The sequence below is a fragment of the Exophiala mesophila genome (assembly GCF_000836275.1).
Source record: "Exophiala mesophila strain CBS 40295 unplaced genomic scaffold supercont1.2, whole genome shotgun sequence".
NCBI classification, from domain to species: domain Eukaryota; kingdom Fungi; phylum Ascomycota; class Eurotiomycetes; order Chaetothyriales; family Herpotrichiellaceae; genus Exophiala; species Exophiala mesophila.
In genome coordinates this window covers 1,816,169-1,843,071 of record NW_015622505.1, presented here as the reverse complement: position 1 = coordinate 1,843,071, position 26,903 = coordinate 1,816,169, and the positions used below count along the sequence as shown (strand labels likewise).

Genomic DNA, 26,903 nt, shown 5'->3' with positions numbered 1-26,903 from the left:
TGATCATGGCAATGGTCATGAATGGCACCAGTCCTCTAATACTGTGATTTCCCGTTTCATGGATATCTTGTCTCGATCATGTATCATGAAGCATCACACCTATTTCAGGTCCCTACCTAGGTACCTACCTAAGCTACAGACCTCCTAGCCTGATGGATTCAATCTTGCCTACCTAGGTACCTAAGGTAGGTATCTTGTCTATTTGCACTTTTCCTGACAGAAATGTTTCCTTGAATATCATGACGTCATGTGTGTTGTAAATCACGTGATTTTTTTTGTTTTTTTGGTTTGATCTTTTGAATTTATCATGCAGATATCTATCCTACGACATGAATAGACACCGACCCAGAACAAGAACGAGAACAAATTTAGTTTAAATATGTCATTGGTATTGGGAGATTCAAGTTTTTCCTTTCCTGTACAAAAGACAATTCGCGCCATGTCCCCCCTCCATCGCCGAAATGATTCTGTTATTAATCGACATTCCCTCATATGCACAGCCAAACCCTCACTTCCAGAAGGCGTCATATGCACAGATGGCGAAGAATGGGGTGGTCGTGGTTCGCATATCGAGACAAGGCGTGTTGTAGGGATGTTGTTGTGTGGTGTAATGGAGGTAGTGTATGTAGACAGGACAAGACAAGAACGGAAAAGAGAATGAATATCGCCCGATTTCCACATAACACCAAGTAGGACTCCTGGAGCAAAATTCATGCACGAACCCAAAAATATCCTTCTATATTTACAGGTGAAACACCAACTGTGGTCGTGGTCGTTGTCCTCGATGTGGCTTGACGTGCTGGATTGGAGTCTGCTTGATTGCGATTTCCGTGTTTGTCGCACGGCTTGCAAGGTCGGGATGAAGTACTTCGAGCGGACGGTTGGTGTTGGGTGGGGAGCAAGATATGGGGAATATGGCGTAAGTGGGGACATGCCGGTGAGTGAGTGCCCTTGATGTTGCTGCGCTGCGCCATCAAGTGGTTTGTAAATATGACAATGTGAATGTCTTGAGGATGAGTCGCGTGTATCCTTCTTTAAGCCGTTCATTGTGTGTCGGCGATTTTGTATTCGAAAGCAGGTGCGTCGTAAAATCCAAGTGCCGTGGTCTTGGTCACCGTCTAGAAAATCCCACGACTGGTGTCGCCATTGTCGTCCGATATTGAACGAGCAAGGAGCGGCTTAAAAGCTCCTTTCACGAGAGAAACCTCTCGAGAAACCATCCGAGTCTGATCCTCGACTGCCACCAAAGGCACCACGGACACCCCGGCTATCTCTGTAGCCTCTGGTCCGGCCGTAAGCTCCGCCGCTAGTAAAATCGTTCGGGCTTGCGTTCCTAAGGTCTTCTGATTGGTGGCGCCACCTTGGTGATTGTTCACGTTGCGGTCTATCCTCATGTTCCACGGTGATACCGACCGTCCCGTCGAAGCCTCCTTTGTGGAAGAACCTTGGGCTCACAGTTGGCGGGCGTGCCATTCCCCAACCGTATGTTGCATTGGCATTGACCATATCGACAACTTGTTGTTTTGTACGACCGACGGGAGACTGCGACGCGGAGGAAAGCATGGTTTGGTATGCTTTGCTCTTCAATTGGTTTGATGCCCGGGATACACCAACCTTGACCATCTGCATGATGCGAGCAGTCTCTGGAGCAAGGTGTGATGGTTGAGTCATATCCAGGGAACTGGTGGGAAGGCTCTCTTCGCTAAAGTTGCTAGTGTGGATCTGTTTCTTGAGTCGGGCCAATTCGTAACGTTCGTCGGCAGTGACAATTATGTATCCTTTGCCACTCTTGCCAGCACGACCTGTCCGTCCCAGACGATGAACGTAGTCTTCGGTGGAACGTGGAAGGCCGACTTGGATGACATGTGAGACGTTGGGGAAGTCCATTCCACGGGCACTGACATCAGTGGAGATCAAAATTCCACTTTCAGAATTTCGGAAACCGTCAGACATACGAGTGCGTTGCGATTGATCGAGCTGGCTGGACATGACGAAGATTCGGCAGGGCGCCAAAGGATGAGGAGCAAACATGCCACCCTGGTCGGCGGGGTCGCGCAGGTTTGACAAGACTTCATGAGCGAGATGGGCTTCGTTCACTGAGTTGTAAAAAAGGATGGCCTTGAACGGCATGTTGGTTGTTGGATCACGCTTGTGCTCTTCAATTGCATTTTGAGCAACCTCGACAATGGTAGGGATTTGATTTTGTAGGCCTGGAATAATCAAGGCTACTTGGGGGATAGATTCATGTGTTGCAGCTTCTTCAGGATCGACGGTTCGAACAAACTTGAAATCAGGCTTCATGGTTGACTTGACTACGCCCACGACAGAACGGGGGATGGTTGCCGAGAACATCAGGGTTTGACGATCCCTTTCTCGACGCGAGGGCATGTACCTCTGGATCTCGTCGATTTCGGGCCCGAAGCCAATATCAAGAAGTCGATCGGCCTCGTCGAGAACAAAGGTTTGGATGTTGTCGAGGCGAACGCCGCTGTAAGGGTCTGAGACTAGATCCTTGACTCGACCGGGAGTGCCCACAAGAATGTGACAGCCTTGCTGCTGCATCAATCGAAGATGGAAGGCTTTTTGAGTGCCGCCAACGGCGGTCTGGACGACGACGTTGGTTCCTTGAACGATCTTCTTGGCTTCGACGGCAATCTGCTCAGCCAATTCTCTTGTTGGGGAGATGATAAGAGCTCTTGTGTCGCCAATATCGGCACGGCGAGAGTTGGAATCGATATTGCTATCTTTCAATACGCGTTGGACAATGGGCATAAGGAAAGCCAACGTCTTACCGGTACCAGTCCGAGCCTGGGCGATGACATCTGTGCCGTCCAAGCACTCGTTGATGGTCATGCGTTGAACTTCGGTCATGGTATGGATTCCCATGCTGTTGACTATGGTATTGATGACTCTCTTGTCGATGATCCCGGCCTGACCCAACTCTGCAAATTGTGAAAATTCGCGTTTGACGTTGGAGATGTCTTCGGCGCCAAAGTCTCCCGCATCTGCATTGGAGACTGAGGTATATTCAGTCTGGGCATATTGTCCATATTGTGAAAATCGAGGAGTCGAAGAAGAGTAGCTTGATGCAATGACTCTTGCAGGAAGATGTCGAGGGATGAAAGAGGCAGAGGGAGCAAGGGTGAAGGTGGAGGGGATTAGTCGGACAGCTCTAGAGGCGAAACGCCCCGAGCGGGCGATGCTGTACATTGCCCGGGAGGGAAGAGAAAACTTGCGAGCGGAAAATGGAAACGGGCTGCTAGTGGATGTGGGAATAGAATAGAACGAAGTATATGAAGGATGGTATGGTGGTTGTGATGAAAAGGAATCACAATGCAGTAGAATTGACGGCTCCAAGTTGACAATCCCTCTTTTTCCTGACTGAAAGTCCAAAATTTCTATGGAGAAGACAGAAACAGAAGTTGAAGCGAGCCCATTAGAGTTGTTAAAATCATGGAGCTAATTCATATTCGGCACAATTGCGCTAATCCATTTTGAGCATGTTAAAGGGATTCGACACTCACTCGTGAGACTGGAATTCCTGTGCTCTCATTGGGTGAAATACTCAAATGAACAAGCGGACATGTCAAAGTCCTCATCATACATCAGGGTGCTCCCAGAGGTTGCCTGACACGTCCCTTCTGCGTTGTCTTGACCTTGGTCTAGGCTGGATGGGCTTGCTCGGGACATTAATGGCATTGGGATTGGCGGCGAGCACGAGAGGATTAAGCGGTGAGGCATCTTTTGTTGATCTGTAAATGAAGTTGCAGAATAGTCCTCCCGCTTTCCTTTGACCATCATATGTCGAACGGGACGATGAACTCAACTTGGTTGTACCTCGGCTGGGATTGTGAACAGAAAAGCAGACTGGCCGGAGTGGACTGTAGCCTGTGACCAGGATGGAAATACAAATCAATATCTGGGGTATGTGAGTTCGCGTAGGACAACCATCGAGATCCGCAATAGCCGCTACAACCGCGGGTCAAGACTTTATGGAGAGTGAGGGAGCAAGCCCCATCTGAAGGCAGAGAACGGATGGGTATTTCGTATGCGTGTGCTTATGTACGGTTAGAGTAGGCACGCAGGCACGCAGGCATTGGGTATATTCGGTTGCTACAGCCAATAATCGAGTTCTCCGGTCCGTTTTCCGCCATTCGTTCTCTAGGGCCATGAAATCAGAGGTGCGAAACTCGCACAAATACTACACCGAGCCGGGTACCACTTTCCACTAAACGGACAGAAGACACGCACGACACGGCAACTGGTGTCTGATTCTCCAATTGCGGGATTGTGCGTGTACTCCCTATATGGAAAGTGCGGCGATATATCCGTTCATGCCCGTGAGGCCCTATGATAGAAGCCATGGATGGAGAAAGACGTGGTGGAGTCGTGGGGTCGAGGATCGTGCAAATCCGAGGCCCAATGCCCAATTGCGCCTGTCCGATTTGGATGATTATCATCAGTTGGCAGGAAGGGAGACTCTGACTGGGCAAGGGCGAGAGAGGAAAGAGGTCTGAGAGGGCAGGAGGGTTGTTTGCCACTTCCCGCTCCCACCAAGCCTCCATCCACACACATCCACAAGTCTCGCAATGATTGCTGCCCGCACGTTCGTTTCTCTACCCTACACCCTATGTTCAGCCGCCCAGGCGCCCTGACCCCCAAGCGACCCACGACATTCGGTAGTCGGTAGATAAAAGGTATATATCAAATAACCATCCCTCCATCGTCTGGGGACGCTCTAACTTTTGTTTGTTTCTCCATCTTCCAGCTTTCACCACAGTCGACATTTTACACCAACACATCTCTATCCCCACCATTGACTTCGTCCATATCCTCTACCATGGCCCCTCCTACAGCAACATACACCGAGACCACCCCTTCTGCCGGTTTTGACAAAGCCGATTCTCAGCCAGAAGGCACGGCTACCAATGAGCCCAAGCTGACTCAACGTGGAGCCGAAGCAAAGATGCAGTTCTTCCCTTCTCCACCCAAGTTCACCGACAAGTACGAGGAACGACAATATCTCAAGGAGCGTTTGGCTCTTGCCTTTCGCATCTTTGGCAAATATGGGTTCGACGAAGGAGTTGCAGGTCACATCACCATCCGAGACCCAGTAGACCCTCACACCTTCTGGGTGAATCCCTTCGGACTCGCCTTTTCCCTGATCAAAGCCAGTGACCTGATCTTGGTCGACCACGAGGGCAAGGTCATTGATGGCGGTCCCAATCGCCTTCTCAACACAGCTGCGTACATGATCCATTCCGCCGTCCACGGTGCTCGCCCTGATGTCAACTGCGCCGCGCATTCGCACTCTATCTACGGCCGAACCTTCTGTACATTGGGCCGCGAGCTTGACATCACTACCCAAGATTCATGCGCGTTTTATAAGGATCATGCTGTCTACGAACAATTCAAGGGAGTGGTTCTGGCCAAGGAAGAAGGCGAGAACATTGCCAAGGCCATTGGAAACAAGAAGGCCGTTCTCCTACAAAATCATGGTCTGCTCACCGTTGGTCAAACTATCGAAGCCGCTGTCTTCTGGTTCCTCAGTCTTGAGAAGTGCTGTCATACTCAGCTTTTGGCCGATGCCGCCGCCGCTGGACGCGGTGGCACCACTGTCAAGATTGACGAGGAAGACGCCATTTTCACATACAAGGCGGTGGGCACTCCTCGAGCAGGGTGGTTCAGCGCGAAGCCTCTGTTTGATTTAATGGAAAAGGAGATTGGTGATGAATACAAGCAGTGAGCGGGTTGGCTGGCTCAGCTTGCTGGGAAAGTACATAATGACTGTGATGTTGATACCAGAATGAAATTGTACTCGGATAACCACTTTCTGACATACTCGCTACCCACGGCTATTCCGGTTCAAGCCAACTCGATGATATACTTGTAGATTTCAAGCGCAGTGGCGTTCTGCAATGCCTTCAGAGTCCAGTTGTGCAAGACGTGGTGCGGGGTGCCACCAAAGGTCGCAGGGCGTGACGAACCCCACCCCCAGAAAGTACTTGTGTTCCCCTCCCCCACGCTGCGTACTAGCCGAGGCTCTGGGATTTCCCTTTTCATTCAATTTATGCTGTACACAAAAAAATAAACTTGATGTCGGGCACTTTGACAATTTAATCAACATGAAGCCTGCATGAGATACATTGGACACTTGCTGGTAGTAGACTGACTGTTCTGAGAAGTAGTGATGGAAGAGATGTGACCCTACACAATGTGAATGGATTTATCAGGCGATCCATCATGACCTTGGCAGTAGATCAGGCCAATCCTACCATCTGCTAACTTCACTTTCGCATTCTTTTTCGTAATGGTGGATCGAACGTTAGCAAGAGGATGGCTTGTATTGGACATGATGCTTACATACCTACCTACCTAGGGAATCAATTGCAAAACTACCTAACTACCTAGTACCTACCTGGGGTACCTGCCTAACATAGGACCCTCGGGCCCCCTTGAACCTTGGACAATGAGAGCTCGGCTATTTTGGGCATAGCATGGATAGGTAGCTATGGTGTATTTTTGAAATCATCAACATCAAACCACACTCTGGGCGCCTTAATCAGTTCGTTGTGTATATTCATCAATTCTATACCTCCTATGAAAAGGTGATTGTCACCAGTCACTCGTTCTTTTGCATGCGAGAAGAACCAGCAACCTTATCCCATCCATCATCAAAATGGCCAGACCGAAGCTCACCACCATTTCGCTCTTCGTGGCCCTCGGCACCTTGTTGTATCAATCTTTTCTTCGGGAAACTCTTTTCGTCGGCATCGGTCTGGGTCGAACGATTCAACCTATCAGTGATTTTCCATTCAAATGTTATCGTATTACTGGGGATCCGAATATTCAAGCATGTGAAGATATGTGGCTGGATCACGAGTCGAGGACTCTATATCTCGCTTGCTCGGATTCCGAGGCGAGGAAACATTGGATGCCAAAGTAAGTTGTGGTCCATTCGATGGGATGGGATGGGACAGGCTGGCAAACATGAAAGTGTAGGATATGGTTGTGACTAATGATCCCTCTACCTCTCTAGTATCCACCGTTTAAACGCAACTGGCAGAGCCACTGACGACCGCATTGTCGCCATGGACATTGACAATCCAACCAGCACTCAAAGCTTTACGTATCGAGTCCTCAAACCCCGTGGATATTCCGGCGTGGCAGGTGACGGGAGGATCCATGTTGTGGGGATGACGGGGACTAGGTCTGAAGATGACCCAGAGCAGGTCAATTTATGGTTAATCAATGCTCGTCCTTCGGTCGATTCGGCGACAGGAGAGGTTCTGGACAACACGGTGGTTGGAGGAAACCATACCATTGATGTTTTCTCGACGAAACCAGGCGCAGTTGAGATGGACCATGTCCAGACGTATGCTGACGTCCAAATCGCAACGCCCAATAATCTGGCAGTTACCAAATCTGGTGGTTTTTTCTATACCAATGACCATGGGCCGCATAAGGTCGGTTGGGTAAGTTGTGGACTGTCTGTGGATGGAAGGACGTTTCGAGTGAGAAGCATCAGGCTAACATAACCCACCACAAAAACAGAAACATCATCTTTCTCTCATCCTGGGAACCGGAGATGTCTCCTACTGTTCAAAGGAAGGAGTGTGCAAGCTTGTGTCATACGGGCATAAATTCCCCAATGGACTTCACCTAGGCACTGATGGACTGTTGTATGTTCCCAGTGCTGCCGTGGGAGGCGTCAAAGTCTATCGACCAGCGTCGGACGGCAGCTTGACCCAAGTGCATCACATCCGTCTGGATTATCCCATCGACAATATCTCTGAAGATGCGAATGGCGACTTATACCTGGCGACCATGCCAAAGGGTTTGGAAGCCCTTAGACCTTTTGATGACCCTTTGAATGCTGCGACTCCACCGGCGACAGTGTGGAGGGTGCGGCGTCTTCATCGGGAAAGTCAAGATGAGTATGAGTATGAGTTGGAAAAGATCATTGAAGACAGGGATGGCGAGATGTTACCGGGCATGACTACCGTCATTCATGATGCTGTGTCAGGAAGGTTGTTTATGAGTGGTAGGTTGTCATTGTCGAGATCTCAGTCTGCTTGTGAGTGTTGACATGATTACAGGCGTAATTTCTCGTTTTGTGACTGTGTGCGAACCAAAATGAGCGGTTGGTAAGATATGGAACGGGCACTTGCGTGGCATGGCGTCTGAGCAGGTTACACAACTCAATGTTGAGAATGCTCTAACGTGGCTCCTTCTGAATCGAATCTCACCAAATACGTCACCCAGAGAATCCATCCACGATGGCGATGGCGACAGTGACTTTCTAGTTAACGATGACGAAATGGCCTCCTGCTAGATTGTCGAAAAACCACATCTCAATGATGATTGTTTCAGGCACGGTGATCCACTACTCTAAACGTGCCTGTCGATCGTTATGGATGTCGACGTCAGAGGGTTCGAAAGAGTCAAGCAACCAGGTTCTTTGGTGGTTGACAAGAGGCCCGTGAGGGGCTGCTTGGGGGCCAAGGTGGTTGGTCTAGGGCCAAATCACGCCTAATCCTGCCTGGCAAATACCTAAACATGGGCCTGGCACGCCTAGGGTCGCCAGTTTGATGCTAATGTTGTCGGCGTGTCGGGGATCTACACCCTCCGACATGCCGACAGCTACACCCAGGACGGTCTAGGCGTTGAACTTCTGGGTATCTGGCTTTAGCAAAGGCCCCTCGGGGGCCATAGTGAAGCATCTATCGTGAGAGACGAACTCGAACCACATTCTGGTTCTGGTCAACGGATTGACGAGTATGGATGAAACCCCGCTGTCATCGTCAGTTCAAACGTTGTGTACTTTACATAGTCGTGATACTGTAGATCGAAGACAAGTCGAGTTAGAGTAGAGGTGACTAAGGTGGTTCGCCATCAGTCAACATACGAGTACTTACACTGTTGAAGTAATAAACACCGAATTTGGATCGCAACCTGGAAGTACTTACCAGTCGTGCCTGCCAATGAGCTGGAGACCTGAGCGCACACACTTTGACATGACTAGTCTTTTAGACTTCATTCATTAATTGACCAGCCTCGAGACTAACATGGCGGGTGTCATCTTGACCAAAGAATCGATTCGGCGGCCGAAAGAAAATAAAGATAATTGGCAGCTAGATCAGCCGCAGCACAAGGTTTGTCAGGTATACCATCGGGCGGGTAAGAGCGTTGTCTGGGAAAGAGATTCCTGTACCACTTGCCGAATAGTCATGGACAAGCACCTGAGGAGAATGTACGGAGTATGGAAGACGCAAAAGGCACCCGGACACCCTTGTACCACTTGGCAAGCCACCTCCGTAACTGACCACTCATGAAGCTACCGAAGTGGCGGGTTAATGGAGGCTTGTTCTGGTGACTTTCTCAAACATCAACCATGACCGCCTCAAGATGTCTAGTTTGGTATGTTGGGTGCCTTGCTGTTGAATTTCAGGTACCAAAGGAGACGTGCTAGGGGCTTTGAGACAGATCATTACAACACAGACAGTAGTAAGTGGTCTTATTCCGTATTCCGTGGGGCTGAGGCGAGTTCGTGTCCAGACCCTCTGGCCCCGTACCTTACGCATACCCCGTACGAGGATCTGCCCGCTTGGCCAAGCGCTCGAAAGGTACCGACTACCGATGCAGAACATGAGCCATGAGCCATGAGCCAGGATCTGTTCAGGATCTCAGCATTGGCACTTGGGCCTGACCTCTGACCTCAGACCTCAGACCTGTGACGGCAGAGGCAACGGGCAGTGGCAGTAGCAGCGGGGCCGCTTTTGATGTGTTGGTGCGGGCGTTGACAGCTGAAATCTACTCCGTATATACATGAGCCTGACTGTCAGCCTCCTTCCTCGATCTATCTTACCTTGCTCTCTCGATTCACATCCTCTCGCTTCACAGTCTAGTAGACAGACTGCTTACTTGGTACTTTCCGACCTGTCTTACACGCCACACAATTCTTTAAATCCTTCTGAATCTCACCCATCCCAACTCTATCCTTCTTGATCAGGCCAACCATTCACTTGGCTGTCGTCTCATCCCAGACCCAAACAACTACCCCCCCCCCTCCCTCCTGGTCCACCATTTTCGACTTCCTCACCAACCTATTTCCATTCCTACCTGACCCTTGTGTCTCTGTACATACCTAGACAGTCCCGTCCTCGTCATCGTCAACCTCAAAGCACCCACCACCAGAAGCCAACACCCCAAAGCAACTCTACCCAAAATGGCATCAGCAGTCCCCCCGCCTCCCACCATTACAGTCGAAGCACCTTCCAAAACAACTCCACAATCGATTCCCGCCTCCGCATCGACAATACAAGCCCCGGCGGGCGCAACAATTCCAAAAGCACGACCTACCAAACCCACTCTGGTCAGGTCATGCTACCTATGTGACGAGCAAAACCCAGGCGACTTTTCGCCCACGACCAAATTCCTCGAGACTTGTCTACTGTGCTCGCGGCACTTTTGTCCCATCCACAAGTCAGAGCAGTGGGATACGGTCTGCAATATCAACCACAGCCAATATTACAAACAGTGTCTGGCCAAAGCCCGCGCTGAACTGCAAAGTCAGGGTAAAGATGTCGATAGTGCTGGGAACCGTGGTCTGGCTGAGTTGCTCATCAATGAGGGTATATACCCCAGTTTGGGCGAGCGGGAGAAGGCGATTTTTTCGACTAGTCCGGTTGATAACAGTGAGTTTACTCCTTTTTCTTGATCCAGGGATTCTAAGCCAGCTTTCCTGTTTCTCTTCCTTTTTTGCTCAAAGCTAACAAACCATTGCGAAAATAGAAAAAGTTCAAGAACTCGAACAATACCGCAGTCTGGACGCTGCTTTGACCGGCTCCAGCACAAAACCCCGCAATCAATTGATCGAGGAGCGGGATGTCCTTGAGGCCGACATTGCAGTCTAGATGTGCTGTTCTTGTCCTGTCCTGTCCGGTCCTATCCCGTCCTATCCTGTCGCGTCGAGGTCGTGGGGAGCCAGCCATGTTTACTATGTATAGCGATATGATTGACAAAGATAACATGACTCGGGTTTATCCTTTGAGTTTTGACAAGAGAGAACAACTTCGCTCCTGATTTGGCATGTGTTACATGCAACTGCAATTCTCTTGGTTCTGTAGTTATGTAGACCAGTGCAGTGAGATCATTCCGAGTTGATTCACGTGCAAAGTCTGGAGACTTGTCTTGTCTTCAATCGACATCCAGTCAATCAATCAATCCATCCGTACCAACGCCAACCCACACATCTGTGTCCCAGTCCACGGTCAGACAAACACCCAAACGTAAACATAACATCAACATGATCATCCTATGCAAGAGCCCTCTACTGTGAGAGAGAGAGCCAGTTCAAAGACTTCTCTTCGCTTTTGTACATCATTGCACGCACACAATCCCCTCCAAGACGCCCATTGCTCTCTGACCCTCACGTTCAAATATACCCACGACCCGCTCCGTCTCTGCTCTGAGTCCCTTCTCGGCCTCAGTTGCCAAATACTCGACCCATTCCTGTACGGTCATGGCCTTCTCCTTATCACTCAGTTTGCCTCCCGTCAGCGCAAGGATATCGGCCGGTTGAGGCGTGTTTGGCTCGAATGCCAGCTCAACGTCAACGGGTGTCCACGAAGTGGTTTGGACGCAGCCTGGTGAAGAAAACGTCACGGGCACTGTCTGTGCTACTGGCGGGCGAGTCGACGCTGGACGTGAGCTGGGAGGCGCATTTTCAATGTCGGACTGCGATGAAGGACTGCTCCCTTTCGGTGGCGACGCGATCACCGCTGCCGTGGGATGAACGTTCCTCTTCTTAGGAGGAGTTGAATATATCTCCTTGCTTTTGGTCAGAGATAGTCTAGTTCTTCGTGGAGTGGGTGAGGATCCTGGTGGTGGCGGGACGGGGCTCAGTCGGCTGGTAAGATCTGCGATCACTGGACTTTGTTGGGGTATGCTTGGGTATGCGACATCTGCTGTTGCACTGGATGGCGCCGGTTGTGACTTGCTTTCGACTGGTGAGTCATATGCTTCGGCTTCCTGTTGCTTTGGTTTTGGTTCTGGTGCTTGCTGCACTTCATCTGCCTCAGGCTCCGTCTCTTGTTTCTTTGCCTTGGTCTGTCGAGTTGTCTTGGCTCGTTTCGTTTTTGTGGCTGTCTTTGCCTTTGCTGTACCTTTCCTCTTACCCTTTGTTGTTGCTGTGGATGCTGTTGACATCGTTGTCATGACCGAGACACCACTAGTGTCTATTGATTCGTCCAGATCAGGAATATCGTTGAAGCTGGGAAGTTCCGACAGTACCGTATCATTGGTGGATTGTGTTGACATGCGCGTCGAGGCTTTGGAGGTGCGGGAGGATTTGGAGGCGCGTCCTTTCTTCGCTCGAGGACGTTTGGAGGGAGCGGTGGTGCCAGCGAAGTGGAAGAAGGGGCATTCAGGGGATCGCTTGTAGTGCTCATCAAAAGGATTATCCTTTGGCTCCCAGCCATCCAGAGATAGCTTGCAGTGAACACAGGACACATAATCCTCGCACTCTGGAGTGGGAGCAAAATGCCACCCAGCCTCTACCATCTTCTCCGTCTTGCAAGTCCACCCTCGCTTGTTCTCGTGTGGCCATCCTATCGCGTACGTAGCTCTTCTTGCGTCCGCGACCATGGGTCCTGTCGGGTCTTCCATGGCTGAGAGGTCTGAAGTCGCGTCTTTTTCGATGTTCATCAAGATTGCCCAGCCGCAGTTGCTCGAGTGTTTGAAGTGCTCATCTATGGGGTCATCATCCGTTTCCCATCCACTGAGATTTCTTTCGCAGAGATAGCACACAACATTGTCGTTGCCGTCCGTGACTCTGTTGTAGTAGAAGCCCGCCTTCGCCAGAGAATGTGGTGTTGGAGTCTTGTGAGGCCATCCCAGCTTGGAACGTTTTGACGGCGGTTCGAACGATGCCAGACGTGATTCGTATGTTGCATACTCCATTTTGGCGAGGTTTGAGAAGGTCAAGTTGGTTGTGTGCTCAACGTTGGCGTTGATTGAATGGGGTTCAACAGCAGCGCAGGAACCCAAGCATGACTCTCTGTTTGTTGATACCGAATGCAGGTCCGCGGCAGTTGGCGCTGTTAGTGGCACTAATGCAGCTAGCCCACAATACTGCCGCGTTAGTGTCACTTAGCGCCAAGTGCACTTACTCCGTACTTCGTACTCTGGCACTACCGTTAGGTCTGCAGTATTCGACGCCTTGACCTCGAATTATTGTTGGCTCTACTCCATATAATACTTCATCAGTACAGTATACTACCGTACAACTACTACCTCTAGATATACCAATACCTAGAGAGAACAGGATTGTCGTTGCCTTTGATTCGTCACATGTAGGTTGAATTATGATGGACCGTGGTTAATGTCGCTCTATGTACAGTCCATGGGGCGCTCTTGACCACCATACTAAGATGTGCTACTCTGCTCCTGCCACGCCTGGCAAGAGGCAAGAAAGAGGCAAGAGCCAGGAGCCAGATGGTCCAGATCTGACTGGGTAAAGGACTTGCCTGTTTCCCTCTCTCTTTCTCCCTCTCCCTCTCCCTCTGACTCTCACTTCGACCCAACCACATAATAGGCCAATATATTTCTTCATCATGGCACCCAGTCGCAGAGTCAACTCTCTTGAGGCTCTCAGTGCAGCCAGAGCCATTCGCAAGTTCCTCTCTTCTCGTCGACCGGCCGTTTTATTCGAAAGGCTACAGCCTGTGCAGCAGTGCCTCATCTTCAAATACCTCCTGAAAGACTACAGCGCTGTGTTGCGCCTAATCGACAAGGTCGAATGTCTGCCAGCTATTCACATCCTCGATCTGCAAGTCCTCGGGTTCCCGAAACGCTTGATCGGCACAATGTACCGACGTCGGGCAAGGCGCAGATTCATTCCACGTCATGCAGCCCGAATCCCTGTATTTTTGGACACTGGGAATCACCCCCCTGAGCCCCCATCGCCCACCGAGACTGACACCGAGTCTGAATACGATTGGGAGAATGATACCTACCAGCTGCCTGAAACGGTGATCGAGACAGCACTGTTGTCGAGTGAGTGGAACTATCTTGAAGACGGCGAAGATGCACGGTTCCAGTCATTCCCACCAACAGTCGCTTGGGACACGTGCTCAGGCAACATTGCCAGTCCTTCCTTGGATGCCGAATTTGAGTACTATCCTAAACGACGACATCGTCTGGAAACAGACATAGCATTCCAACATCGAATTTCATCCCAACTACTTTACTATCGTTTGGCGGTAGTGTTTGGTATGCCACCGCAGCGCACATCTGATGGATACCATTCCACATGGAGCGCTAAGCTCCAATATTCGGACACGAGTGTCTTGACATTTACCGATCACAATGGGGGTATCGGAGCATGGTTCACTGGATACGAAGACGGCAGCCACAGTGCACTCAAGCTGCTCAATTACTTGACATCCATGGATTGCCGGACCTCTAATGGTACGGTCGCTGGACGACGGCGGTATTGAGCCATTCCGCCCATGAGATCACTTTCCAGGCATGTCAGGGAAACCCCCTATCACTTCGGTGCCTGAGCATGGCAATTCTGGCCAGATTAAGCTCTAAACTTGAACAATTCACCAACCACAGGGTGGGTAATTGCCGTGTGGACAATGTTCTCGCATGAGCGTTCCGCTCCTCAAAGACAAGCCGTATTATTATTCGGAGCAGCAAAGGCGTTCAAAGCTGTGTTGACATCAGAAAGGGACTGTTGGAAGTTCCATAGGCTAGGTAGACATCTTAGCTACTACCTGAAGTACTTCAGCTACCTTGGTGCGTTAATCTAGGCAATTCCCCCTACCACCTCGTGTTGGTAAATTCCTATTCATGGTGCCGCTACTTGTAGGGAGCTACAGCCTCGTCCTTCATCTTGGCATATTTGTGTTCTCATTCTTGGCATGTTTACCATATGATGCAATAACACAAGGTGCCGACTTCACTTTATGTCGGCGTCGGCGCAGGCACCAGAACGAACATATTGAACATATTCAACACATCCTGTCATTCAGCCGACATGCAGTCAAACAATCTACATTAGCCTGACGTGCTCGACGACAATGTTGAGGATATCCTCGGAATACCCAGCTCTTGTGTCCTCAACATGACCTTACCAGTCGTGCCCACCGTTCTTGGGAAAAGAGCGTTTCATGAGCTCGCCAACACAGCTCGACGTCCTCGCTTCCTTCCTTATCCTTCAAAATACCCTCCCATTCCCATACAACCCCACATTCGCCAGTACGCAACAGTTGAGAAAGGTGCCAAGAAGAAATCGGCAGCTCACGATGCTGAAGGGTCCTCGCGGCCAGAAACCTCTTCCGCGACCGCCTCGCGTCCTGCGGCCCAGTCGGCTAAAGACACTGCCAGCAATCAACGAACCCCATCGCTCGATGGCTCTACCAAGTCCGACTCCTCCACCCTCAGTCCCTCGGACTGGGAAGAGAACCCCGACCTCAGCATATCCAAGTTCTCGGAATTGCCAGGCAAGAATTTTGGCGTCAATCAACACATCGTGATCAATGAAGAGTTCAAGGAGGCATTAAGACAGATTCTGTGGAGGTTCCGGGCCCCTATCCGGTATGCCTTTGCTTATGGCTCCGGCGTGTTCCCACAGAGCACCAGTAACAAAGTCGGCAACCCCAAACTCCATCCCGCCCCTCCCGAGGCCATTTCCAAGATCCAAGGTGGTAACCAGAAGATGATCGATTTCATCTTTGGCGTCTCTTACTCTCAACATTGGCATTCTCTCAATCTCTCCGAGCACCGCGACCATTACTCGGGTGTCGGGTCTTTGGGCTCCTACGCAGTCTCCAAGCTTCAAGATTCGATAGGTGCAGGCGTCTATTTCAATCCCTACATCTCCGTCAACGGTACATTAATCAAGTATGGGGTTGTCAACCTGGACACGTTGTGCAAAGACCTTTCGGAATGGAACACACTCTATCTCGCTGGTCGACTTCAGAAGCCGGTCAAAATCCTTCGAGACAATCCTGCCGTCCGGCTGGCCAACCAGGTCAATCTGATTGCCGCCGTTCGAACAGCTTTACTTCTCTTGCCCGGCGAGTTCACCGAGAAGGAGCTATACTCAACCATCGCAGGAATATCGTACATGGGAGATCCGAGAATGTCAATTGGAGGCGATGATCCTCAAAAAGTCAACAATATTGTCGACAACCAATTGCAGAACTTTCGTCGTCTGTACGCCCCGTTGATTGATAACCTGCCCAACATCTCTTTCAATGACTCTGCAACTTCAAATCAAGACTGGATTGATGACCCTTCGGTCAACGCGAAGCTTCATCAAAACATGGACCCTGTCACACGAGGTCATATGGTTCGCCGTCTACCAAGCGCATTCCGGGCCAAGCTCTACTTTGAATATCAGAGCAAATTCCAAATTCCCCGTGGCGAGTTCAATGAGCTGATGGAAAAGACAAAGGATGAAGACCCAGAAAGGATCCGGAGACGCGAAGGAGGACCTTTTGAACGTCGCATCGCCGAAGATACCGAAGGTGGCGGGCTTCGCGAAGAGGTTCGCCAGGTTATTGAGAAGACTATCCGCTGGCCAAGTTTCACGCAAAGCCTCAAGGGAGTGGTCACCGCAGGACTTGGTCGAAGCTGGCGGTACGCAAGTGAAAAGCGTAGCAAGGCCACAGCTGGGGCAGCCGCGCCGAAGGCAGCCGAGGATAAACCAAAGGAATAAATGTCAAAACACACGTGTAAACAAAACCCTATATCTATAAAGCCTCGTGGGTACCAAACGAGAGCAGCTACTTTCCTGCCTTGAGCCCAGCACAATACATTACAAAATTCTATACCTGAATCGTCCGTGGAAGCAAAGAAATTCCTGCCGAACAGATGAAATGTCCACTATCCATACTCATTCACAGGTTTGCCGGCCGCCTATCCTCCTCCACTACCTTCCACCCAGCTTCCCAAAGAACATAAAAGGGAATGCCAATGCTCCAGAAGTATGCAGCGGAACGGAGATAACTAGCCTTCTCCGAGCGCACCGTCAAGTACAAGACATTGTACAAGACACGGGCAGCGAGGTACTCTGCAGCACAGATATTCATCTCACGCCGGTCGACCTGGGTATATGTGCCAGCAAGCTAATGGCGTCAGTCAACATTTAACGATCTCCACTCAATCTAAAGGTATTCGGAATGACTTGCAAGACAAGACTTACCATTGCTGCAGCGAACAAAGGGAATCCCTCAAGGGTGTTTAGATGACAACCTCTCGCTTTCCACAGTGTGTCAAGTGTGGCGCGAGGAACGAGAGACGCTATCCGATCGAGGTTTGCTCGCGGCACCAAGTTCGACGCTGCTCCTTGCGATGCTACCATCGCTTTGCCAAACATGTAGATGTGTGGTGGGAATGCTAGGGCATATGAGATGGGGATTGAGTGTAGTGCGAATGCGCGGGTTGAGAAGTATGGAGCATGGCTGGGTGATAGCGAGGCTGTACCAGTTGAGGATAATGTGTCTTTGGTTATGGCGGACATTATTATTGTTATTGTTGTTGTACTGTGGGTGTGGATGGTTGTAGATCTGCTTCTTCTTGACCGTTGTGACTTTTCTGATTCTTGTTCGACGATGTCTAAAATCAACGCATACGATGGCCATCATCATAAAGAAGAGATTCCTGGTATTTATATCTTGACCTACCTGTATCCTGCTCGATTATCGCGCGTTATGCTGGAATTTAGTTGTGGAGGAACATGTCGGATATCGGTGTGGAGACCATAACGAGAGGCTCTAGGTGGTGGTATTCGGCCATCCGCACGCGAGAGTCTCTACGTCCATGAAGAATACTTGGAACATGTTGGCAAATTGCAACATTGGCGATCAAGGCTATTCATCATTGTGGATGGTTGAATCTACAATGGAAATCGGATGTGGTGGTAGTGAGTGATCAATTGCTGGCTTTGAATGTTGGAAACCTACTACTAGGTATTGAATAAAATAATGTTTGAAGCTTCGGCTAAGTAGGCTATTCATAGGCAGATGAAAATTCATTTAAACCACAAAAAGAACCAAGTCATCACAGCATGGTCATAACCCGTCTCTTCCAACCGATAGATCCCTTTATCGCCGCCGGCGACCAATGTCCTATTTCAACTAGATGTATCCGCCCTTGTCATTCTTTCCCTGTCGCTCAGAACGAGTAAAGACTTCTTTCGAGGTGAGGTTTCCAACGCCTTCCAGGAGACCGCCCTTGCCTAGCTGGCCTCCTACGCCTTCATTGACGCCATCTTGGACTGCATCGACGTTCTCGTCGCCGGTGATTTTGGTTTTGGAGAGATTGTCTGCAAATCGATAGGAAGACGAGTTGATTAGTCGAGCTGAATGACAACAGGAGACATCGTCCAATCTTGCACTCACCTTTGGCTACATAACTTGTCTTATTCTCACCCCACCAGCCGAGGACCTTATCTTCGATCCATGGCACCCAGTTCTCATATTGCTTGTTGTAGTAATTGCGTGCGCTTTCCATGGTAGAGTGATAAGTTGGTGTGATTGGGTGTTTGGTATCGTTGAATAGTTGATTTCTGCCACGAGACTACTGAACAGGCTATCACTTGCAATCAAGAGGTAATTTATGAAGAATGAAAGAAAGCCAATCCAACATCCAACAATAACTACGCAGGACATACTCCCTATCTCTCATATGATGGCATCATGCGCCCATGGTTGAGACCAGGCACATGGCAACCTTCATCTGGGTTGTGTCAAGTGTGGCTTGTACGTCATCAAGCCAGTGGCTAGTGGGAGAACACATGGGATCCCAGGCTCAAATCTGGAGAATCTTCAGGCCAACGACGAATGAAGACTCGGCCCAACCCTAGAGTGAGGGTCTCTGTGGATGGCGAGAGGCTTGATTGTGTTGAAACAATGGCCCAGCAATGACGTAGTGGCGCCCAAGACAGTCGGGGGTTATCCTGGTCAAAGAGTTCAGTTTCACAAGGGTGTGAAGATCAGGATTTTTCTCTGCACTTGAACGAAGACGTTAAGTCACATACTTTGATGATATTAGATGGGAAAAGGGTTTCATGTCTGGGTAGTTGTATCGTCCAAAATGATTTTACTACAGACATCTATAATAACAGAAAAGGTTTCGAATAGGCTAGGAGAGAAACAAAGTCTGTGGACATCATGCCCAATTGACTGCGACCACTCTTCCTTCCCGTCCATTCCCTGTTAAACAATACAACTAATAAGACAGGTCCCAGCGATTGAGATATGAAAATCCACGCCTTCAGATCACCACAAGCCATCGAACTTATCTTTGGGGATGGCCAAAATCCCCGACCAACCCGCCCCAAGCCGCAGCCAACAATGTCGGTTTGAATCAGCGACTTGCACCCTTGTTCCAACCTCCCTGGTTTTCGTTGCGGGGGGTAAAGGGCTCAGAATACCCAGTGCTTGGGGTGCCTGGATGAGTCGAGCCGCGATGGTGCCGATGGACCATACTCAGATGGCCTTCCATTTGAACCGGACACTCAAAAAACGCATTGCACTTCGGGCAAGGGAGTTTTCCCGCTCCCATGTGATTGTCCCGGTCTATGACTGTGTGAAAGGAACGCGAGCAACCATTGCACACGAGGAGGGGATTGGAGTCTAGGTGGGGACGACAGTCGAAGGGCAAGAATTGAACCCTGCCTCCAGTGTTGATGACATGGGCGAGGGCATGGTCGATAGCTTTGATCTCATCGTGGTTGGGTTTCTCGGGGTCAAAATCTGGACCGAACCCTCTCAAAGAGGAGAGAGGAGACGTGTTTCTCCCATGTGGGTCATGCACATATGCATTGCGCGAGCTCGAATCGTATGTCACTGAAGCGTTCTGCAATCGAAGCACATGAATCTGTTCGTATAGCGACGGACCGTCCACGGGAAATGGTGGTGAGTCTTGCAAGGAAGTCTCCTGAAAATGTTGGTTCATTTCATCCGGACCGTATGAAGAGAAATGTGGATCGTCGTTGTGTCGTTGGGGAGGCGTCCGCAACTCGGGTCGACTGCCTCGATTCTGGTCCGGTCCTCGGTTGAAGTCTTGCATTTTGGATGGTTTATCTGCTCGGCGACCTCCAGACATGTTGTAATCCAGCTCGGACTCCACGCGGTAGTCTTCGACGTCGGTTCGATTGTATTCGGTCTCAGCCTGAGAATCAAAGTCGTTGGGGTATGAACGTGGTGAGCTCACAGGTATGGGGGACCTCGGATTCAGCCTGGTTTTGGGGGCGTATTGAGGAATTGCAGTTGAGTCTCGTTGCTTGGTCTTAGACTTTGCGTGCTGAGGCCCAGGGAGAAAGGGCTTCATCTTGTAGGTGGAAGACGAGTCCCTACATATCGGTTGCTACCCAAGCAAATGACGGGCATATCCAATTTTTTATGTCCTTGGAACCAGTCAGGTCGACCGTTAGGCAGCGGCTTCGGCAAGTTGGTGTGTGACACATCGTCCCTTTTGCCTGGGAACTTTTGAGGTGGTGGCTATGTTCCTTATGTTGGCGAATGTTTGCCTTATCTTCACAGGAAAACTATCACAGTTTTGGCCTGAATTTGGTTGATCCTGCCAGAAGACGCCTTTGAACGCCTTTATTGACAACCATCGCGAGAGCGGTGTCAGGGGAGATGATGAGGCTGAGCCCACCACGACTTTAAAAGCCGAATGGCATGGGCTGTTTAACCCTGCCAGCCAAGTGAGGCAGAGGTCAAACGGACCAGGCGTCGCAGGCGTACTGCATCATGCATATTATGTTAACTTCTTAAGGTGTTTGCTAACATCTGGGGAGAAGCGCCCGCTGAATGACGACGACCAGCCGAATCACTGTCGTCTGTTTCAAGGAGGAGAGGCTCAAGTCACATGTTCCTCAGGCAGCCATCAAGGCTTGTCACGTGAGGCAACCGTGACACACCCCACGGTTCGGCGGCAGTAACACCGAGGGGACGCTCCACTTCCCCCCCGCATCCTTCTCCTTACGTCGGCATAGAAGCCGTCGTTTGCCGGGGTTCCATCTGAATTTAACCGTAGAGCCATTAGATCACTGATGGTATATAGCTTCTGTGATGGCTGCCCAGGCCTTGAATCTACTACCATCTTTTCGGCAGTTGAAATGCAAAAGGCGTGATCCTCGTTGAAGGCTCGAAAGGTTCTCATTTTTCTCTTTGTTTTGCCTCGACCACCTCAGGAGACCGCTCCTATTGTGTACCTCGCATCAGTCGTTGGACAATCAGTCTCCGGCTAATATACCTTGCGTGGTATATCTCTACCTGAAATCCAGGAGAAGAGAACTCCCCAAAGGCAGACATGTCCTCAGAGACTTTCCCTAAAGTAGCCTTCATTGGCCTGGGGGCTATGGGCTTTGCCATGTCAACACATCTCGTCCGAACGGGGTTCCCAGTTACTGGATTCGATATCTATGGTCCGACCTTGGAGCGGTGGCAGTCAACATGCAACGACATCCCAGCATCGAGAGCATCTACTGCCCAGTCGCCTGCTGAGGCAGTCAAGGATGCGACTGTGGTGTGTCTAATGGTTGCCAACCATCATCACGTCCACTCAGCTCTTTTCGACGACAAGGTTGGCGCAGTCCATGCTCTTCCCAAGGACTCTACTGTTATTATCCATGCTACCATTCCTCCGACCCAACCTGCCAACGTGCGTGAGAGGCTCACTAAAGAGTTCAACCGTCCCGACGTCAAGTTGATCGACGCCCCCGTCTCTGGCGGCGTAGCCAGGTCAATCAATGGCACATTAACCATTATGACTGCCTCCGATGATCCTGCAAACCTGCAGCAGCCCGATGCCAAGACGGTCCTTGAAAACGTCGCTAGCAAAGGCAAGACTTTATATGCTATTCCCGGATCTCTTGGTGGCGGCGAGTCTGCCAAAGCGCTGAATCAAGTTATGTGCGGTATCCACATTGCAGCCACAGGCGAGATCTTTGGCTTGGCTGCAGTTCTAGGTCTCGACACCCAAAAGCTGTACGATACACTGATCGAGAAGGACTCTGCCGGGAAACCAGTCTTGGGATGGAGTTGGATGTTTGAAAACCGCGGACCGAGAGTCCTGAGCGCTACACCGCCCATGGCTTCCGCCACGGCCATCATTGATAAAGATGTCGGGATCATTCGAGACGAGGAGGTGCGCTTAAATGTGGAACTACCCCTGCTCAACAGAGCCAGCGAGGTCATCAAGGAGGTCATGAAGACACACGCGAGCGCCGATGATAGTTGTATCGCTCAGTACTATCTCGGATTCGGTTCCAAGAGAGAAGGCCTCGCGGTGGAAAGAGCTAAAAACCCGTCTGTCGCTGCTGAAGAGCACGACGCGAGACTTCAGGATGTTGCCGTGGCGCATGCCGTCATCCATTTGACATCTGCGTTTGAAACGACCATTTTCGCTAAATCGCTGGATCTCGTTCAAGAAGAGCAAAGAAAACAATGGTTCAGCATCATCTCTGGCGCCGCAGGTGGAAGCACCGTTTTCTCTGAGGTTATTCCTCTGTCATTCACGGATTCAGAAGGAAATGAAGCTGCGTTCAAGAAATATGCCAAGGAGAAGTTTGGAAATTCGCTGTCAAGAACAGTAAGTCTGCCCATATCGTCCAGAATTGCGCTGTCTCGTTGCCAAATGAGCGAAACGTTGCGTGCTAACATTCGAACTCATTAGGCCCAAGTCATTGAGGAGGCTAAGGCTCAGGGCTATCACCCGGTCTTATTGGAAGCTGCCACAAAGAATCTTGAAAAGTTGCTCAATTGATATACTCTGTAGTTAGCATGGAGCGATTTAATGTAGTTATATCGTTGACACAATCTAGTAGGGTCCAGCCTTCAATTGGAAATATCGCCTTGAAAGGAGCTCTGATGCATGTGTGCCTTGCCTCTTGACCGGGTTCACAGCCATTTGTCCCCACGTATAGCCCTTTCTCGACTGCCTGCACAATATGACATGGAGAAGTACTTCCTTCCGCTGGAGGCCATAGAGCGGGTAGTTGGGAAAGAAGTGATAAAGGCTTGAGTTCTGGTATTTGAAAAGGTATTCAGAGGACGTCTCCTGGTCGATCCTGCGGGGCACGATGTTGGGGAACACGGGCCCTGGGCATGGCATGGAAACTTGGTCAGGGATGTTGTGAACATAACGCGTCCCTGAGCCTCAAACGGAGGCCAGAGGTGGTGTCACTGGAAGGCCAACCTATGGCTTCGATTTACCCCTGACCTGGTAGAAAGTCGCTGGGCCAAATCATCCATACAGTAGGGCATGATTGCAGTAGGGATACGGCGAAGAAAGGCCAGAAAGAACTGAACGCACAAGTCTAGCGGACCCGGGCTTTTATCAGTCTCGGTGAATTCAGCTTGCATGTGTCAATATTCAGCTCGCCACGAGACAGCCTCGCGAGAGTTTTGGCCCCCATGGACGCCACCAACTCCCGCAGTATGGAGTATAGGAATGGTGACGAATCTGGCAACGTACTGGACGATGCAGAGGCGAACAGAACCATCGTTCGGATGTGATTCATGGGGCAAAGGCTGCTTGTGGTGCCACTCAAAAGCGGTTTGTGGGAACGGACCCCCTTTTGGCGCCTGTTCATCGCCCGTTCAGGAGCAACTATACCCGGCCGTTGAGGCCACGGGCTCCACCACAACGTTAAAAAGCCAAAAGATCGCCCATGAAAACCGTTTTGGAGACCGCAAGAATACCCGTCTAGGCTTTGAAATCCTGTCCTTAAGCATCTTTATTGACCTTGGTCCACCAGCCCCAGCCCCAGCTTTTGTAGAGCCCCTGAAGGAAAACCCAGCTTCCTTTAGTTGCGCGGCTGTGAATGCCGTACCCCTTCATGAATGATGAGTGTCTCCTTTTGCATCCAGTGGCTGGCTACCTTGTGGTCCGACCTTGACGGGTAGAGTTGCTGTTCGGTACCGTCGACTATGTGTACTTCGTAGACGTAAGTTCTGATGTTGCATCGAGCTATTGCATTCCCGCATCCGCCAATGGTAGACCACATCCGGGCCTTGACAGAGGTCTCTAGTCCGTGCGCCAGTGAGTAGCTCGCTTTCCCTCAATGTCCTCTTACGTGAAGATTCGGACTGACATTTCCGCAAAGGGAGCAATGTTAGGCACATCTTTCCCTTATAACAAGGTCATATGCAGGTCGAGGTCATCCCGTCCAACCGTTCGGGCCATTCAGCCTTGGGACGCTGCTCGAACTCTTTGGCCTCTTGTCAAGCCTGGCCCAGAGGCTTTTCCCACGATCCACTCGATGCACTCTGCATCTCGGTTCCTCACATGCAGTCTATCTTGCATAGTGCCCCCGGCCCTGGTCCTCCGGCATGCATTGATCTAGGTTGGGTCGTCCGCGATCTGCAGTCCCTCGCTAATCGATCCTTCTCTGTGGCGGCGTGGGTTTTCCTATTCGCTGGGCTTGTTCCCTGCTTTGATAGGCTGGCTGTTGACGACAATTGCTAATTCTCTGCAATTTTCTCAATGCCTTCAAGAGTATGGGAAGGCATTCGAACTCATGCCATTATGGCCCTGAAAAGGGGTTGCTTGCGATATGAATGCATCTGCCAATCATGACATCGAACGACGGGTACGTGAGTGTAGGAGTTGCTGTGAAAAAAGGCCAAGTTGGAACGTGGGAGAGATATTGGCAAACTCGATATACCGGGTCTGGTAGTCACTCGGTAGTGTGAACTACTTGACCCAGCTGCGTGGCATTTAGCGGCGTGATCTTCCGCGATGCTCAGTGTTCTTCCTGGTTGACATTGACAATGTGAGAGTCTAATGATGCAGTAATTGGACTTATCATCGAAGGAAGAATATTTTCTGCCAGTAACCAGATACTGGCCACGATGAATTCGACTTCAGGCATAAATGCTTCTTTGACGTGAGCGAGGTGAAGAGATCCAATCACAGTCCTTGGAGAGGCGGAGACCGCATCCAACTGTGCTTGATTAGGTATTGGATATATTTAGAGTGAACAGCTTACACCTAGCTCAGCCAAGTATAACACCGAAGTCCAAGTCTGCGTAGATTCGTACATCAGACCCCCATGGAAATCCTGACATGGATGCAGAGAGGCATCTAACTGGCTGGCGGAGACTCATCGTACGAGAGCTGATACTGCGATACCCTGCGTGAAGAATGCACATTGCAAGCCAACCACTTTTGACCGCAAGACTGCAAGAGTTTCAGAGCACTGGATGAGGAGTTCACAGGAGACATGGAAGCCGGGAGAAGTGTAGATCAAGTCAATACTATTACGAGGTCGAGCTGATAGAACCGTCTAACGATGGTACACAGGATGATAATGTTGGTCAAGTCTGGCTCCAACCCACCCAAGACCCAATCAAGTCTGCCATAGTTTCATGGATGTTTTCAGCTGGGAATTCAACCCGAAGAGGTTACTGCTTTGCTTATTGCGACCGTATTCTGCTCAGAAGGATGCCTTGCGAGATGACAGAAGTCACTGAAATCTGTAACCAGCTAGCCGCAAGTGCTTGAGGTTTTTTCCACGACGAAGACGTCTGATGAGCTTGCTGCGATACACTCAATGACCCCATCTCGTTGGGATAGGCTAGAGGAGGGTTTCAAAGAATGTCACACTACATTTGGTTGCCGCTGCTACCTCGAAGGAAGACGGTGGTCAGAGCGAGTCTTTAAACAACAGGGAGATACTAGTAAGAAACAAATGGCGTTCACACGCTTCTAGCCTATGTGTGGATATGCGTAAGTTTGCTTGAATCGCTTCTGGGGCGAAAGGACAAGCGAAATGAGGTGCAGTACCGAGATAGGAAGTTTGCGTCAACAGCTAATCCTGGCCCTGATGAGTCTCATCTTTGGACTACGAACTCGTTTGAGTATTCGCCTACTTGTACGTACAGGCGGACTTGCACGGATCTAGGAGTGTCCCAGGTATCGACGGCGAGTATGGCGAGTGTATCAGGTTGAGGTCAGGCCTGGGGACGACAGCTGACAGGCAGTTTGCAGTTAGCCGGCGAAAATCCCACGGGGTTACGGGCGAGCCCACACACCCCGAACACTTCTGTCCCTGGTACCCATTTACAAGTCAAGTTGCTGGTGGACACGTGCTTTGGGTGGTCGCTCTGAAACAAAATTGGCCGTGTTTCATCTTGCTAAATATGCTCAAGCTTTAGAGCCGCCGCACCACTTTGACACCCAAAATGGCCCGTGTCTCCAGAGGTTAGAGCTTTCGTGGCTTTACTTGGAATCTGCACTGAGCCCCATCGTATTCTGGTGTCCATGATCCAAACACTCGCATGTCGTATTGTCGTGTGCAACCACGTCGTGTATCATTACAATGGGACAGGAATGTAGTTCCCACTACGGTCGCTTGAAATTATGTGGAGATGCCGAAGTACTACAAGAGGAGGCCGTGCAAAATACGAGATGGGGCTTTCCTCTGTGGAATCAACCATTGTTCTTGTTGTTGTTGTTGTTCCCACTCTCATCTTTGCTGATGAACTAGTCTCCACCGATTCGCGCGCGAGCTTGGGCCTTTTGCTCGGGACTTTTGGCCATTGGCATGAGCAGTTCACGGGCCGGCGCGCAGGTGACAATTGTTCATGGCGACGACAAGTCAAGGCTTTTCTGTCATGTTTCATGTTGGGTTGCGGGTCCATGTGGCTTGTTGCCCGATGTTTAGGCATTCACATCGCATATCTCGATATGTACCAGTAATTTCCACAAAAGCCTATTCCTGCCATGCTCGTCATGTTTCAGGTTCTCGCTTAGTCTGGCTCGAGTATTCTCTCTGCAACTCCCCAAACGGTCGTGGCTCACTGGGTCGTCTCGATTCTGAATCCGGACAGACTCGATCCCCACGAACTTGGAACCCCCTGGTCCATGTCGCC

The 26,903-nt window shown here is 50.4% G+C and overlaps 9 protein-coding genes across 9 annotated transcripts; 5 read left to right on the top strand and 4 right to left on the bottom strand.

Annotated features, from left to right (window-relative positions):
• Positions 1-351: 351 nt before the first annotated feature.
• Positions 352-3,346, bottom strand: PV10_02506 (uncharacterized protein). Its single transcript, XM_016366830.1, has one exon. The coding sequence runs from the start codon at positions 3,208-3,210 to the stop codon at positions 1,180-1,182; it is 2,031 nt and encodes a 676-aa protein (XP_016226348.1). The 5' UTR covers positions 3,211-3,346; the 3' UTR covers positions 352-1,179.
• Positions 3,347-4,558: 1,212 nt separating this feature from the next.
• Positions 4,559-5,826, top strand: PV10_02505 (uncharacterized protein). Its single transcript, XM_016366829.1, has 2 exons — positions 4,559-4,697; positions 4,769-5,826. Exon 2 carries the CDS (start codon positions 4,841-4,843, stop codon positions 5,744-5,746), a length of 906 nt encoding a protein of 301 aa, XP_016226347.1. The 5' UTR covers positions 4,559-4,697; positions 4,769-4,840; the 3' UTR covers positions 5,747-5,826.
• Positions 5,827-6,679: 853 nt separating this feature from the next.
• PV10_02504 (uncharacterized protein) lies at positions 6,680-8,140 on the top strand (the record flags this gene model as incomplete). The annotated part of the gene is made up of 4 exons (XM_016366828.1): positions 6,680-6,942; positions 7,040-7,475; positions 7,555-8,044; positions 8,100-8,140. 4 exons carry the CDS (start codon positions 6,680-6,682, stop codon positions 8,138-8,140), a joined length of 1,230 nt encoding a protein of 409 aa, XP_016226346.1.
• A 2,024-nt stretch (positions 8,141-10,164) lies between these two features.
• Positions 10,165-11,227, top strand: PV10_02503 (uncharacterized protein). Its single transcript, XM_016366827.1, has 2 exons — positions 10,165-10,697; positions 10,795-11,227. Exons 1-2 carry the CDS (start codon positions 10,229-10,231, stop codon positions 10,914-10,916), a joined length of 591 nt encoding a protein of 196 aa, XP_016226345.1. The 5' UTR covers positions 10,165-10,228; the 3' UTR covers positions 10,917-11,227.
• On the bottom strand, positions 11,183-12,963 carry PV10_02502 (uncharacterized protein; the record flags this gene model as incomplete). The annotated part of the gene is made up of 1 exon (XM_016366826.1): positions 11,183-12,963. The coding sequence occupies one exon, from the start codon at positions 12,961-12,963 to the stop codon at positions 11,383-11,385; it is 1,581 nt and encodes a 526-aa protein (XP_016226344.1). The 3' UTR covers positions 11,183-11,382.
• Positions 12,964-15,003: 2,040 nt separating this feature from the next.
• Positions 15,004-16,825, top strand: PV10_02501 (uncharacterized protein). Its single transcript, XM_016366825.1, has one exon. The coding sequence runs from the start codon at positions 15,134-15,136 to the stop codon at positions 16,730-16,732; it is 1,599 nt and encodes a 532-aa protein (XP_016226343.1). The 5' UTR covers positions 15,004-15,133; the 3' UTR covers positions 16,733-16,825.
• A 1,264-nt stretch (positions 16,826-18,089) lies between these two features.
• On the bottom strand, positions 18,090-18,673 carry PV10_02500 (uncharacterized protein). The gene is made up of 2 exons (XM_016366824.1): positions 18,417-18,673; positions 18,090-18,340 (listed from the first exon to the last, which is right to left on the bottom strand). Exons 1-2 carry the CDS (start codon positions 18,526-18,528, stop codon positions 18,153-18,155), a joined length of 300 nt encoding a protein of 99 aa, XP_016226342.1. The 5' UTR covers positions 18,529-18,673; the 3' UTR covers positions 18,090-18,152.
• A 710-nt stretch (positions 18,674-19,383) lies between these two features.
• Positions 19,384-20,349, bottom strand: PV10_02499 (uncharacterized protein; the record flags this gene model as incomplete). Its single annotated transcript, XM_016366823.1, has 1 exon — positions 19,384-20,349. One exon carries the CDS (start codon positions 20,347-20,349, stop codon positions 19,384-19,386), a length of 966 nt encoding a protein of 321 aa, XP_016226341.1.
• A 760-nt stretch (positions 20,350-21,109) lies between these two features.
• PV10_02498 (uncharacterized protein) lies at positions 21,110-22,886 on the top strand. Its single transcript, XM_016366822.1, has 2 exons — positions 21,110-22,617; positions 22,702-22,886. The coding sequence occupies exons 1-2, from the start codon at positions 21,337-21,339 to the stop codon at positions 22,789-22,791; spliced, it is 1,371 nt and encodes a 456-aa protein (XP_016226340.1). The 5' UTR covers positions 21,110-21,336; the 3' UTR covers positions 22,792-22,886.
• Positions 22,887-26,903: the final 4,017 nt, after the last annotated feature.